The sequence below is a fragment of the Vipera ursinii genome, assembly GCF_947247035.1.
Source record: "Vipera ursinii genome assembly, chromosome: 1".
Lineage (NCBI taxonomy): Eukaryota > Metazoa > Chordata > Lepidosauria > Squamata > Viperidae > Vipera > Vipera ursinii.
In genome coordinates this window covers 228,513,662-228,528,310 of record NC_139512.1, presented here as the reverse complement: position 1 = coordinate 228,528,310, position 14,649 = coordinate 228,513,662, and the positions used below count along the sequence as shown (strand labels likewise).

Here is a 14,649-nt window from a genome sequence, read left to right as displayed (position 1 = left end):
ATCAGAGTCGGGACACCCGCCCTCTCACCCGCTCGCTTTCCCAGCTCCCGGATCTGGGTTTGCTGGAGAGCTAGCACAGTTAGCACACCTGTTGGAGAGGTCCAGGCTACGGTAAAGCTAACTGCTGATCAGATATGTTTGCTGAATAAACGATCTACTCTTTCATTAATTCCAGGAAAATAACCAGTTCGCGTTTGGCTTGATTCCTGAATTTCCTTCTATGCCTGAATTTCATAGTAATTCATCAACACACTGTTCACGTAAGACACGAACACATTGCATACGGTTAAATAAAACTGAACCCCATTTTTTGGGGTTCAAACGGCCCGCTGATCCATAAGCTAATCGCCTGAATTGGACTTGCACATCATGCCAAGCCAAAATTGTAGTCCAGTTGACTGAATTTTAGTGAGGCATGGAACTAAGCTTACGCTTCATGCTCCTGAAGGAAAACTAACTTTATTCTGATTATTAAAAGAGAATTAGATCTTCTCTAGGGTGAAAGCAGGCACCTTTTTTGGCTCTGTTGCAAAAGTCCAAGGGAATAATTTATCACTGAAACAAATGTGAAATTTGCTGCATTGTGTACTGTGCTGCCAGGCTGATAAACATAAGGGGGGGGGAAATCTGTAAATGTGGGAGGAAAGGCACATATAAGCATCAATCTACAACAGCAGATGAGCAACAGCTCTCTAGTTTTTATTAGTCAGTGATTCTCAAAATCCTAAATCAGCAGGAAAAGATTAGGGGTGCTGAGAGTTGCCATGGTCCAAAATTTGGAGAAGGTCAGCAATACTTATAAAGCTGTAGGAAATGTGAAATGTGGAGAAAAGCAAGGCATTTAAATTCGGTTCAGTTTTAGTGTTGGAATTCTGGAAAGAACAAAAAAAATTCTTTTAATTGAATTGTTATTGTATAAATTGAGTGGAAGTGAAAGAAATGAAGTTTGGGCAGCAGGTCAAAAGTTCCATAGACTGTACTTATTATAATTGCTAGTGTTTGGGTAATGTGTGAGATAGATGTTGATAGGAAAAATATAGAAACAAAAATATGTTTAACCTATTAGTGTGTCAAGGTCTTTGAAGGTGATCTTCTCTCTCTCTCTTTCTCCACACACACCCCTGGGGAAAGCTTTTGGTTCTCTGGCCCTATGTTCATCAAAAATTAAAAAATAAATATTAACATACAGTATTAGGCAATTAGAATAATTATTTATTTAGACAGCATTCTGAGCAAATAGAAGCTAAAGCATGCAAGGTATCTGGACTGGGTATTAATTTCCAATTGCAATTTAAAGAGGCATTTCTGACTTTTCAGGTGTCTGGGCCAGCTTGCCAAAAGGCTATTAGTTCTTCTGCTCCGAGTGGGCCTCTTTCTAAAGTAAGGTGAATGACTCTTAGAAGTAGCATTTTCTGTGCTTATTATTTACAGCAAATTCATCTATTTGGATTACACAAGCTTCCAGACATGAAGAATAAGTTCACCATTAACCAAAAGGACATCAAAATTTTGTATAAAATGAGAAAGAAATGTCCTAACCTTTTTTAATTGTTTGCATTGTAAGCAAAAGATGGAAAGAAGGATAAGGGATTTACGTCTTGATCAGCTTGTCTGTCAGTTTAACTCTCTGAGAACAGAGTGGAATGGGACCCAACTTGCTGGGGTATAAGAAATATCAAAGAATAGGATAGCACACACACTTGCGCGCGCACACACACACACACACACACACACAAATACATTCATTACACAGGGAAAATAGACTCTTCCTGTGGCCACAGATAAAAGCATTAAAAGTCACGCCACATGCTTTCTCTACCATTTCATTGTATTATTATTTCATAATAATTTTATTGTTTGACTCCTTCTGACTAGTTGTCATTTTAATTTTATAATGAAATATTCTTTGGATAGGAACCAAGCCCATCAGCAGATCATCCCAATGAAAATCGATGCATATATGTCTCACAACTATCATTTCTTACAGTTGAATAGTATATGCTAAGAAAAATCACATACATTTCAAAACAATGTTCTCTTTTTAAAAAAAAATACCATCCAATTTTGTATATTAGTCTGGTTTATCTTTGTCATAATCTGTTATTTCACTTTTACAGTTTTTCCAAGTATTTTGGTCCCTGATTTAGATAACTGGAGTCACAGATCAATTGACAATGATTTATCACAGAAAGTAGCCATCTATCAGCTCCCAACAAATCCAGGGCCTTTTGTGGGCAGCGAGACTACACTCGTCAAGGCAACATGTTCGGAGAGCTTTGCAGCATGATCAAAATTGCTGGTCTGGGTCGTCAAGGACTTCCGACTGCCCATGCTTGTCCTTCCTCTGGGTGGGGCATTTCGATGATGGCCAATACCAAAGCAGCAGCAAGAAAAAGCAGCTTTAAATTCTTCCCGAAATTTTCCTGCCGAATCAAAGACCAAGACCAGAATGAAGAAGCAGCCAGACCGTATCCTCCCAAATTAACACAGTTCCTGCATTTATTTCTTTTCCATTCAAAGTGCCTGATGCGATTTGCATTATCCAGAGAAGGCAGTGAGATAGCAGCTTTGCAGCAGGTGATGTAATGGGATAATGGGAATGGCCTTGACAGGGAGGCAGGGCAGGGAAGGAGAGATGCTGCCTAAGGAACAGTCAGATAAGAGGGAGCAGAGCAGAAAAGCTGCACAATGGGTGGAGAAAGAGGCTCGGAAGGGACTCCCTCAGGGGTTATCAGGCTACAAAAGAGATGGCGGGAGATTTATACTTTCAGACTTGCAAGATTCTGTTAATGTAGCCTTTTCATAAAGAAGAACTAGCTCATCTGGTCGTGTTTCCTGTCAGTCTACCTGGGAAGGCTGACAGTTTTTCTAAGATGATTTATATATGCAATTATGATTCTGATTCCGATTTTGAGTTCCTACGTGCAGAACTGGTGAAGCATGTAGCAGAATCATCTTTTTAAACTGAGATTAGGGCTTGAATATCAGTGCTGTCTTAAAGGTGCAAATATGAATAGAATAGAATAGAATAGAATAGAATAGAATAGAATAGAATAGAATAGAATAGAATAGAATAGAGTAGAGTAGAGTAGAGTAGAGTAGAGTAGAGTAGAGTAGAGTAGAGTAGAGTAGAGTAGAATAGAATAGAATAGAATAGAATAGAATAGAATAGAATAGAATAGAACAGAACAGAACAGAATAGAATTACTTTATAAAGATTTTTCTTCTATTCTAATGAATTTAAAGCAAAGAGAACAACAGGGAAATAACCCTTTCAGCCCGTCATAAGCATCCTGGGCAAAAGTTTTCCACTTTAATCATTCTTGGTACACAATGGGAGGTACAGAAGCTTTTATTATCAGATTGCATTTATTTTCCTGTTTTTCTCTGAAGCACAGCGTAGTTTTTATGAATATATCCCCAAAGCGATCTAGCTTGAGTTGAGTTAGTGAAAGACTATTTTTTTTTAAAAAAAATCACCCCATGAGCTCTGTGCTTGTGGAAGGATTCAAACTGGAGTCTCCACAGTTTAAATCCAGGACTATAGGACTCTTAGCATAAGGGATTGCAAGGGGATGAGGGACTGTTTTGCAGAGGAGGATGTTGGCAAAGGCCAATTCCTTCTTTTTAGCTCAAGCACCAAGGAATTAAAAAAATATACAAAAAGTTCTTGAACTTGATCATTAGTTGAAAAGTTAACGAGGAATGAAATCACTATCTCCTATATATCAAGGAGAACAGACCTAATATTATATTTTTTATTGTTTTAGTTGTTCTATACTTTTGGAATTAATGAGCTACCCAGAGTCACTGATTTAGATGGACAACTATAGAAATCAAATGAATTCAAATCAAATCAAATCAATTAATCAGTCAATAATATTAGGCAGATCTTTTGATGTCTTGAAATTTGTTCATTGTTTGTGATTGCAACTAATGGAAAACTGACCCAAAAGTAAAAAATTGTTTGATATTGACATGATATGTATATATATATATATATAAACAACGTATACTCAAACTCTTGATCTGTTTATTGGTTTGCTTGCATGATGCATTTTCTTTAAATCTCTGTTCCTTCCTCTATACAACAGTAGTATCTTTCTCTTTTAGAATACTGTAAATATGGCAAAGTAAATACATTGCATTAGCTCTTTAGCTCTGTTGCTTTTTTTAACCAGGATAATAATAATAATAATAATAATAATAATAATAATAATAATAATAATAATAATAATAATAACAACAACAATAACAACAACAAACAACAACAAACAACAACAACAACAATAATAATATTAATAATATTATTATTATTATTATTATTAATAATAATAATAATAATAATAATAATAATAATAATAATAACAATAATAATAATATCTACTTACCACTAAGAAAGTTGTAAATAATTGGGTTTACTGCACTATTTGCATATACAAGCCAATGGGAGAAAGTAAACAAAGCATACACTGTTTCTCGATCTTCAGCATTGTTAAACATCCCAAAAACTCTTATAAAAAGAGGGAGGGGGGAAACGTTAGAAGTAGAAAACATCTCATATCATATTTCTGACATTGATAAAACATGTAAAATATTTGCATGGTATACAGATCAAAATTCTGAACTCCAGATGAGTGTAGTGATGTCATAACTATAGCAACATGAAGTTATAAAGGGTGTTTTCCATATATATCACCTCTTGTACACAATTGTCACATTGATTGGATGTGCCTTGACACAACTAAGGTCCACACATGCCAAGAACCAGATGCATTTTATTTATTTATCTAATTTATCTGGTTGCCCATCTCTCCAAACAACGCAGCTAACAATCAATAAATACTTAAATGCATTGTCATCATTAATTATTAAAAACATTCAAAACTATGAAAAATGCTATAAAAACAACACACGAACAAAGAAATAGCAGTCAAAGGGATATTGATGGTAACAGTACCACTTCACTGATTTACCCATCTTGGTTGAATGAGGAACTGTATACATACCTAAATTCTCCAACAGAGGTAAATGTATAGATTCTAAAGGTAAAGGTAAAGGTTCCCCCGCACATGTGTGCTAGTCGTTTCCGACTCTAGGGGCCGGTGCTCATCTCCGTTTCAAAGCCAAAGAGTCAGCGCTTGTCCGAGGACGTCTCCGTGGTCATGTGGCCAGCATGACTAGACGCCAAAGGCGCACGGAACGCTGTTACCTTCCCACCGTAGTGGTCCCTATTTTTCTACTTGCATTTTTACGTGCTTTCGAACTGCTAGGTTGGCAGAAGTTGGGACGAGTAACAGGCACTCACTCTGTTACGCAGTACTCGGGATTCGACCCGCCAAACTGCTGACCTTCTGATCGACAGGCTCAGCGTCCTAAACCACTGAGCCACCGCGTCCCTCTGTATAGATTCTAGACAAACACTATAATAATCAACTTCTAAATATACAGATTTATGCTGCCCGCTAACTCCTAATCGGCATTTTTGTGAATATCTGAGTGGAGACTACTTATACCTTTTCTCATAATTGTAAGAATACGGCTTTCTTAAGCCAGCCTGACCTTTAAAATTATATAAAGAAGGCCTTTTCCCATGATTTTCTGCCATCAAAGGTACGACATTTATCTACAAAAAAGAGGAATTTTTTTGCACAAATCAGTGCACGCCAATAAGACAGGGTGCTCTGAACTGAGAATTATTTCAGTGTAAGATCCTTGTAAGATCCTCTTTCATAACAATTACTATAACTTATTATAACAACTTTTTGCCAGATTGTGTACATTCCAAATCTACAAATGAGGCTGGCCAGCCATTTTGTCTGGAATGGGCAGGGGGGGTTGGATTAGAAGACCCCCAAGGTCCCTTCCAACATTATTCTATGATCTAAATGTAAACCAGAAACATTATTTTTCATCAGTGCATCCCATTATAAAGTCACCATCCCATTCAGTAGAGATATGGCATTCAATATGCATATTTTTCTAACCTGCAGTTTGATTTGATTTCTTTTGACAGTATTGAGTCTTGAATTTAGGTCACCAGTCTTGATGAAAAACAGTAAGATTCCTGGGAAGGATCAGCATTAACTCTGCAATGGTAGCCCTATCCTAATCCAAACCGTAATCTGGAAGAACTGAAAGCCTTAAGATGCCAATGTTCTCCAACTTAGTGCCCTCCAGATGTGTTGGACGTCAACTTCCATCACTCCTACCCAGACTGCTGACAGGAGATGAAGGAGATGAATTCTGACATATCTGGAGGACTATAAGAAAAATGATTTACATTCCTTGTTGGCCTTGATGCCTTTAGAAATGATCTACTGGCCAACTTCTGCTGACCAGCTCTGGCCAAGAGGGACTTCTTTAGGAATAGTGCTGATAATATTCAGCAGTGTGAGATCTTCTTGCTTATATTGTCCTCAGAGTTTGTCTCCTCACTGGAACAATAACATTTTTTTCCTCGTACAGCAATACTTTCTATTTGCACATGCATCTTCAACTGAGCCCATAGGCTGACTGCCCTCTAGTGTCAATAGGTGTTTCCTGCAGCCTTTTGATGGCTCCTGCATTGCTTCCAATGTTAATCTCTTTCGGAACACGTTTATAACATTTAGAAACACATTTTTATTATTAACGTGTTTTAAGCTTTAAAATCAGTCTATTAATGAAAAAGCATAGAGGGAGAGAGGAGGACAAATATTCCTTGAAATGACCTTTAATGAACATGTATGAAAGTAAATCCTGTTAGCACCCAAGAAAAATTTATCCCTACCCCAATGCTTGTGTGGGAAAGAAAATTACGGATAGTCTTCAACTTACATCCATTCAGTTAATGTCCTTTCAGAGTTACAATGGGGATGAAAAAAGTGGCTTCTGCTGATCCTTGCACTTACAACCAGCACAGTGTCCCCAGAATCACATGATCAAAACTGAGTGCTTAGCAACTGGCAAGTAATTTATGAGATCACCTGATCTCCATTTGGGACCCTCCCAGCTTCTGACAAGCAAAGTCAATGGGAGAAGGCAGATTTGTTTAACGACTGCATGAAGACTACACAACTTGCTTAACAATAGCAGCAAGGTGTGTTGGTTATGTTGGCCGCTTTGAGTTATTTGCATAAATAATAAGGACTGGATTAAAAAATAAATAAGGCTACTAATAAAAAAGATTGAATAACTGGATGTGACCCACTTAACCACTGCCTCACTTAGCAATAGAAGTTCCAGTCCCAATTTTGGTCATAATTCAAGGATTCCTTGTAAGCATAGTGGGATCTCAATAAAAATCGCCACCCAATTATTGTTGAATATATTTTCCCAGCCCAGACAGACACCCAAGCTATTTTTTTAAAAAAAAATATCTCCAGACCTGGCACATGGAAGTACCTTTTCAAGATGTTGAGAATGCTAATGGGGAGATAGCAGAGGGCAAAAACCAAGAGTACCACCATGAGCATCCGGGCTGTTTTCCTCCTGGTTTTAATCTGTTTGATTTCGGCTGCCACCACGCTAATCTTCAAATGTGCTGGTGGGCCCAGTTCCCGCATCTGTGCTGTGGATTGCAGCGGCTTCCATTTCCTCTGAGCTATGGATGACGTTCCTGGAATCTGACAGCACATAATAATCGGAATCTTAATGATTGCCATTTGATCCAAGGGAAAATTTGCACTGATTACTCAGCGAAAGTAACAAAGTAGATCCATTTCCACTCATGAGCATATCTACATGATTACAGAGAAGTTTTAGTGTGATCATCTTCCAATGATGAAAATGGAAGATAATTTTGTTTAAAGCTAAACCCTTTTTGTTAGGATCAGTCTGTTTTCACAACAGTTGTAAAGTGTATTATAGGGTAACGTTTATTATAGGGTAAAGTTGTAAAGTTTGTTATAGGATGTGAATGGAATTAAATACCACAGATTTGGAATTTTTCTACAGGAAGAGCTATGGATTTAACATGGGAAGCATTAAAAAAGATGGCTCCTCTATATAGGAAAGATAGAATAACTTCAGATTTAAAATTTTGGGTTGATAAGATATGCTTGTTCTCTCTCTAGAAATTGGCTGATGATAATTACAATGGGAAAATTGATCACTATTATTCCATGTGCTCGAGGGCTAGTAATAGGGTCAAACATTGGACTGAAACTTTAATCTTTCTTCTTTTCGTTATTTTTATTTAGTTTTTTTTCTTTGTTTATCTCTGTCATGAAACATCACATTTGTAAAATACTTGATGTACTGTATGAATGGGTCAAAAATAAAAGTAAAAAAGATACGATTTGGGGGGAATCTATTCTAAACAAGACAAAAAATCTCCACTCTATTCTGAAGACATACTGTATAACATGTACTAAAAATGTGAAAATCATTTTACATTTATGCATTAGAAACAGAAGGTTGGCAAATATAAAGATTACTTGTTAAATACAGTGGTTCCTCAGTACTCCATGTTAATTGGTTCCAGGAGTTGTGATGAATATCAAATAATTTTTTCCCATAAGGAATAACATAGTGAGTAACAAAGCAGCTGACATCATCAAGTTCTAGCTTGTGCATTGAGTACTAAGCAAATGATAGGTGCTGGGACAAACTTTTTGTATCCAATATGTCGAGTGCCAAATTTTATGCGTTTCCAAGCAGTTGAGTACCAAGGCACCACTGTAACTGATTTTCTTCATGTGCTCTAGCCCCATGGATTGGGGGAACACATAATGGTTGTTAATTTTTCTAACAGATAAACATGGTATATCTGCTATCTCCATGTCACAGCGTTTATTAGAATAACTAATAGTAAACACATTTTTAGTTCTTTTCATTTAATTGGGAACTTCCCAGTTAGAAGATGGGCAGCTACATCAATGTTTTAAGCAAGCAAGCAAGCAAACCAACCAACAGAGCCTTGGTGGAGCAGTGGGCTAATGCCTCCTTAAGTAACACCAGCTGCCTGCAATTAGTGCAGGTTCGCGTCCCACCAGACTCAAGGTTGACTCAGCCTTCCATCCTTCCGAGGTAGGTAAAATGAGGACCCAGATTGTTGGGGGCAATTAAGCTGACTTTGTAATAATGCTGCTTGGGGTGTGTGTGAAAGCCCTAACAAGCAGGCATATACATAGAATGAAGGCTACTGCTAAGCTTGTAAGCCGCCCTGAGTCTTCGGAGAAGGGCGGGATATAAATGGAATTTAAAAAAAAATAATAACAACATGCTCATTTCAGCTATTACATTCAAAAATCAAACATATGTATTTCCATGAGTGAAAGTAGCAACGACCTTTGTTTAACACAACGACAAAAAAAAGTAAATGCATTTAATACAGTGGAAATTTGTTTAGGAAACATTCATCGGAACTTTTAAGTTATGTTTCAGTTTCTTTCCTTGTCCCTTCATTCAGACATAATTTAAGAAATATGGAAACACGGGGGGGGGGAATAAATATTCCTAGCGTGTTGTATAACGTCTCAGTATTTTAATTTAAACATCAAATCTACAGTATAAACTCTTGGTTGGAGGCATGGCATTATTTATTTTTGCTAGATTGCTGCATACGTTCGGATGGTGCAAATATTCCTTTGCCAAGGATAATTTATTTCAATCTATGCCACTATACCTTTCAATCAACTACATAATTCTTTCGAGGTTTAAAGGCTTAGCTGGCATAAGTCTTAAAAAGGGACTTCATAGCAAAAGGACCCACCTGCTGACACCACAGCTTTTGAAATATCTGCAAGTAGGCCAGCACCATAAGACACAGTGGAGCCAGATACGTTATCAGGAAGAAACAGGTATGATATATTTTGGGGAAAAATTCAGCTGCAAAGGAAACAAAACAGCACATAAATAATATCTCATTCAATCGGCTATTATACGCTGCAAAAGCTGGCTCAGAGGAACATAAACGAGACTTAATTTCATACAAAACGGAAGAGCAAAACCTTACTCACTGTTGAAGTGAAATGTTTATAAAGTATTTTCAAATACTGGATCGGGTACAGCCACAGCCTTATGATATATTGTCCTGTTTTAATTTATGTGTTTTATATGATTATGTATCAGCATGTGGAAATGTTAAATTCCACATACCTCCTAAAGTGAGGGAGAGGCAGTTTATAGCTACTTTAAATAAATATTGATTATGAATGCCTAATAAAATCCTTATTAGGTCATATAATTGCCAGGGGAAAAAAGCTCAGCACATACTTTTCGCGTATCAAAACTTCTTCTGGCACGGGAACTGCCAGATGAGTCTTTGAAATGAAGCCTTTGAAATGAAGCAGTGCTGCTGCTTTGCTGTTAAAACCTTTATTAAAGCTTTCCCTGTGCAATTTCAGTCACTTAAAGAAAGTCCTTCACAAATAGGCCTTGGTTGGTGTTCCAGATCATGTAATAATGATGGTTAGGAGACAGAGGAAGAAAGGGAGGGAGGGCAGGGCAGGGAAGGGAAGGGAAGGGAAAGGAAGGGAAGAGAGAGGGGAGGGAGGGAGGGAGGGAGGGAGGGAGGGAGGGAGGGAGGGAGAAATGGAGGAAGGGAGAAGAAATGGATTCTTCCTACCATTGTCGTCTGTATACCCAGCAATTCAGACTGGAAGACATACAGAAGGACTAATTTTGTTTTTCACCTAAAATGGCATACAATCTTCTAAGGCAAAGGGCACAATTATTTTTGTTGAGTACGGAGTGCTATAGAATGAGTGGAATTAAATCAAACTATTTTACAGGATTGGGTCTGGTAGGGAAGTTGAGGGGCTTTGTAGGCTTAAACCAATTATTTCATGCATTATTTCAGTGTTCAGTCATTGACCAAGACACAATGTCAGAAATGACTGTTAGTCTTCAGCAATAGGCACAGGGAGACCTGAAGGCCCTTATAAAAAAGGGGACTTGGGGCCCCAAATTAATCGTCTTGATCTCTGAGCTTCCAGCGACCTATTGGCTACCCAGGTCCATGGCCATATAAGCAAAAGCTCTTCTAAGGCAAAGTGCTACACATCAGGTGCTCAACAGCTCTTCTGTTGAATGGTAGCACGTGACTGAATTACAGTAGTGACACAACTGATATCATGTCATTAATACTTTAGAGTTTAAAGTCAAAGAAAGGCACCCCCTTAGTACTGAAGGTTATATTAAAAAAAATCTGCCAGCCAACAAAGTCTAATTAGTCTTCTGTAGCAGATTTGATAATCACCAGCCGTCTTCCCCCAACCCCAACCCCGGCCCACTGAGTCTTGCACATCCCAAGATTGAGGCCACCAGCACTCACCTCCCCAATGCTCATCGCAGACCGTGAACAAGATGGTCTTGTTCGCCAGTCCCGGAAACATGCTGCTGCACTCCATAACAATTGCCTGGGGTATCATGATAAAGCAGGATACCATCCAGATAACAAGGATGCTGTTCCTGGCCCGCTTGGCTGTGCTTTTGAACATCAGGGGATGACAAATTGCATACCATCGATCCAGCGCAATGCAGCTAAGGGTCAGTACAGAAACAGAGACCGACACAGTCTACAAAGGGAAGAAGAGAAACACCGGAAAACAACATTCAGTGAGTGACCAAAGAATCATAATCAGAGAAGTAGTCTCTCCCACCATGGTTACAATCAGAAAAGCTTAGTTGCCAGTAACCTCTTTAACCCTAGTCCTGTTTCTAGGAAAACAGGATTCAGTAGGGCTATATTATGGCTTTGCACTGCTAACAGGGGCTAACAAGATCTAATTTCCTTTTTAATAAAAAAACAGACAAAAAACAATTCCCCTATTCTCTCACATTCTATCATGTGAAAGTTAGGCTAAAATTTCTCTGCCTGATATGCAGGGAGTTGTTCACAGCGCAAAAGAGAATCAGGTTAGGAACAATCCATAAGCGTGCTTCCGATACATTGAGTATCAGGGTTGAAGAAGGATTTTGATTTAACTTGTTATCAGGGTTTCCACTAGACGGTGTTGTTAAAAGCTTGTTTGCAGTGCGTACTATGAAACTAGGTCATCCGCTACTGTACTATCTATCGTATGCAGACATGTTTGCAGGCAACTCTGTTCCTTGTGATGTGGGAATGTAGGAATGAGATTTTTGCCTCCAGGTTGGCATTCCTGTTGACCTGGCAGAAGACTTTGTATTTGGCTCAACAATGAATGGGGCTCCTAGGCTGTTACAGCCATATAGGCTCAGGAGTGTCCGTGTGACTAAAGAACCTCAATTGTATGGTCAGTATTGGGTGAAGGAAGTCATTCATTCTCATCCACGCAGCAGTATTACATAGTAGCAACTTCTATGCTTTGACACGGACTACCAAACTATCAGGAATTGATTACAGAGATTCACTAATGTGGGAGCGTACTCCATTTCACACATCATCTGAATGTGCCGTCCAAAACTTTTTTAGTTTTATCTGTTGAGGCCATGGAATTATTCATGTTACTGTTTTGCCCACTTCTTTTCATACAATTATTCTGTGAATACCTGGAACCGTGGTATTGCCCAGTCTTTTGCATGTCTATAATGTCTTGACTGTAGGAAGCTGACATTTTAATTGTTAGTAAGTTTTGTTTCTTTCCAAGTATTCTACCAGATTGCTTCGGAGTGAAATTTATTTCCTGCTTTGCTTATTCTACGTACAGTTTAATGCTTTGGTTTGGACTTTATTTAGATGTTATAGCAAATGTACAATTACAAGTGGCATTAATCTGACCATGAAATAATTCAATCTCTCCTAGTCTAATTTTCAGAATGACCCCTTCTTCTTTTGCTGTGAAGCAATATGTTAATCACGAACCGGCTTCTGAATTATAGATTTGGCAGCATCAAACCCACAACTTAGCTTGTTTTTCAATGTGTACCACAACCCTGGAAAACAATACCTGCAAATAAGGGATCACCTTACAGAGGCTGTTTCCAAGGAACCAGGTCTCAGTGATATCCACCACGAGTGTAGCTGGGAGGCAAGTGAGGGTGACCAGGACATCAGCCAAGGAGAGGTTGACTATGAAGTAATTGGTAACAGTCCTCATGTGATGATTTTTCCACACTGCAACACAAACTGATTTTGCAAAGATGTCAGCCCAGGGGGAAAAGGCATTGGGAGAGAGCCAGACAGGTCAAAATAGTGAAGGAGGATTGGCGAGGAATGCACATCTTTTTTAGTAAGGGCTGTCGTTTGTCACTGTCTTCAAATATTGACCGACCAAGCTGTTTCTTCCTCCGACTTGGAAACTCAACTGATTCTACATAGTGCAGGGCAAACCAATTATAGGAGCAAAATTGTGTAACAGCCAAGGATACTCCAAAGATTGGTGGGAAGTGGGGAACAGGGGGAGAGAGAAAGAGAAAGAGGGAAGGAGGGAGGGAGGGGGGAAGGAAGGAAGGGAGAGAAAAAGAGAGAGAGAGAGAGAGTGCAGACCAGTCTCCATATTTGGAAGGCTTAGAAAAGCACAGTTACATTTTGTCAGTTCAGTAGAATCCCTACAATTTATAGTGGACAGAGCTGAAGGCCTTTTAATCACCCTTGTCTCCTTGGATAATGCAGTACTGAGACTACAAATTAAAATTAGAAAAAAAAGAACTGTGAAGAACATCAGCTCACTGATGGACTAATCTGTTTTTTTTCTTAATTTGGATTTATAGCCCACGGTTCCTTCAGAAGCTCAAGCATCCTTCCTTCCATTTTTTTCTATCACATAACAATGTGTCCTACATCAGGTGAAAGAAGAAAGTGACCCACGATCTCCCAGAGAGATTTTGTGACTAAGGATAAAATACAACATGGCTTTCCCCAATCTCAGCTGAACTCTTTCACTCATGTACCAACAGAGTTACCTATAAAGTCATAAAGGTGGAACAAAAACTCAATAATATTATGATTCCATTAACAGTCTAGTTATGATCATTTCAAGAATGTCCTCGGGGTGTTTATTGTATGATCTGCTGTGAAAGAAAGCTTTATGTCCCATTTTGTATTCTACTTTTGTCAAACAAAAAACAACTGCAATAGAATTCCCCAGAGAAAATTTGGAGCCTCTTATTGGAAAGGTGGAATAAATCAGGATAAATCTAAGCCGTGCGGAATAAATCCAATCTATCCATCAATTAAAAAAGAGACTCTTTACCATGGTTTTTTTCCCTGTTCACACTGAAAAGTTTGAAACGAGTGCAGTGAATTCTTTCTGCCAGTGTGTGTCAGTCAATACGTGGCAACGGAACTAGATCCCCAATGTACGTAGAACAGTTTTCCTATAGAGAAAGATGCGTTTTCAACGCTTCTGGTTTTCTCAGATGCTTTGTCCCATTTGCAGATACAAATAAAGTGGTATTACCTAACTTCAAGGATGGCACTAGATTCAGGCCCACATCCTCAAATAGAGAAAAATGTCCCAAGTATCTGATCTGTGAGCATTGCTATTTGGACACTAGAAAGATCTCACAGTATATGGCAGTATGAGTTTACTGCATGCGTAAAATATGCTTTCTCCCTGTTGTTTCTCTTCTGTCTCATGCGTAAGTGACTTGCTGGTTTGTTTCTCCACTACTGTTGGGAGACCTGAATGGCCAGACTGGGGACATATCACCTTCTCCAAGGTCTGTCTATGTGGCTGCTAAGTGTCAGCACTGATTTGATGGCACCTAAGCAAGCAAGCAAGCAATAGGAGGGAATAA

General features: G+C 38.6%; 1 protein-coding gene across 1 annotated transcript in view; it reads right to left on the bottom strand.

The window, feature by feature from the left end:
* Window positions 1–2,202: 2,202 nt before the first annotated feature.
* HCRTR2 (hypocretin receptor 2) overlaps window positions 2,203–14,649 on the bottom strand; it is a gene marked incomplete at both ends in the record, with an annotated part of 31,631 nt that continues 19,184 nt past the window's right edge. The window contains 6 exons of the mRNA XM_083372397.1: window positions 2,203–2,423; window positions 4,392–4,513; window positions 7,387–7,607; window positions 9,698–9,813; window positions 11,261–11,504; window positions 12,858–13,036. Coding sequence (XP_083228523.1) covers window positions 2,203–2,423; window positions 4,392–4,513; window positions 7,387–7,607; window positions 9,698–9,813; window positions 11,261–11,504; window positions 12,858–13,036 — 1,103 coding nt within the window. The remainder of the gene's footprint in view (window positions 2,424–4,391; window positions 4,514–7,386; window positions 7,608–9,697; window positions 9,814–11,260; window positions 11,505–12,857; window positions 13,037–14,649) is intronic.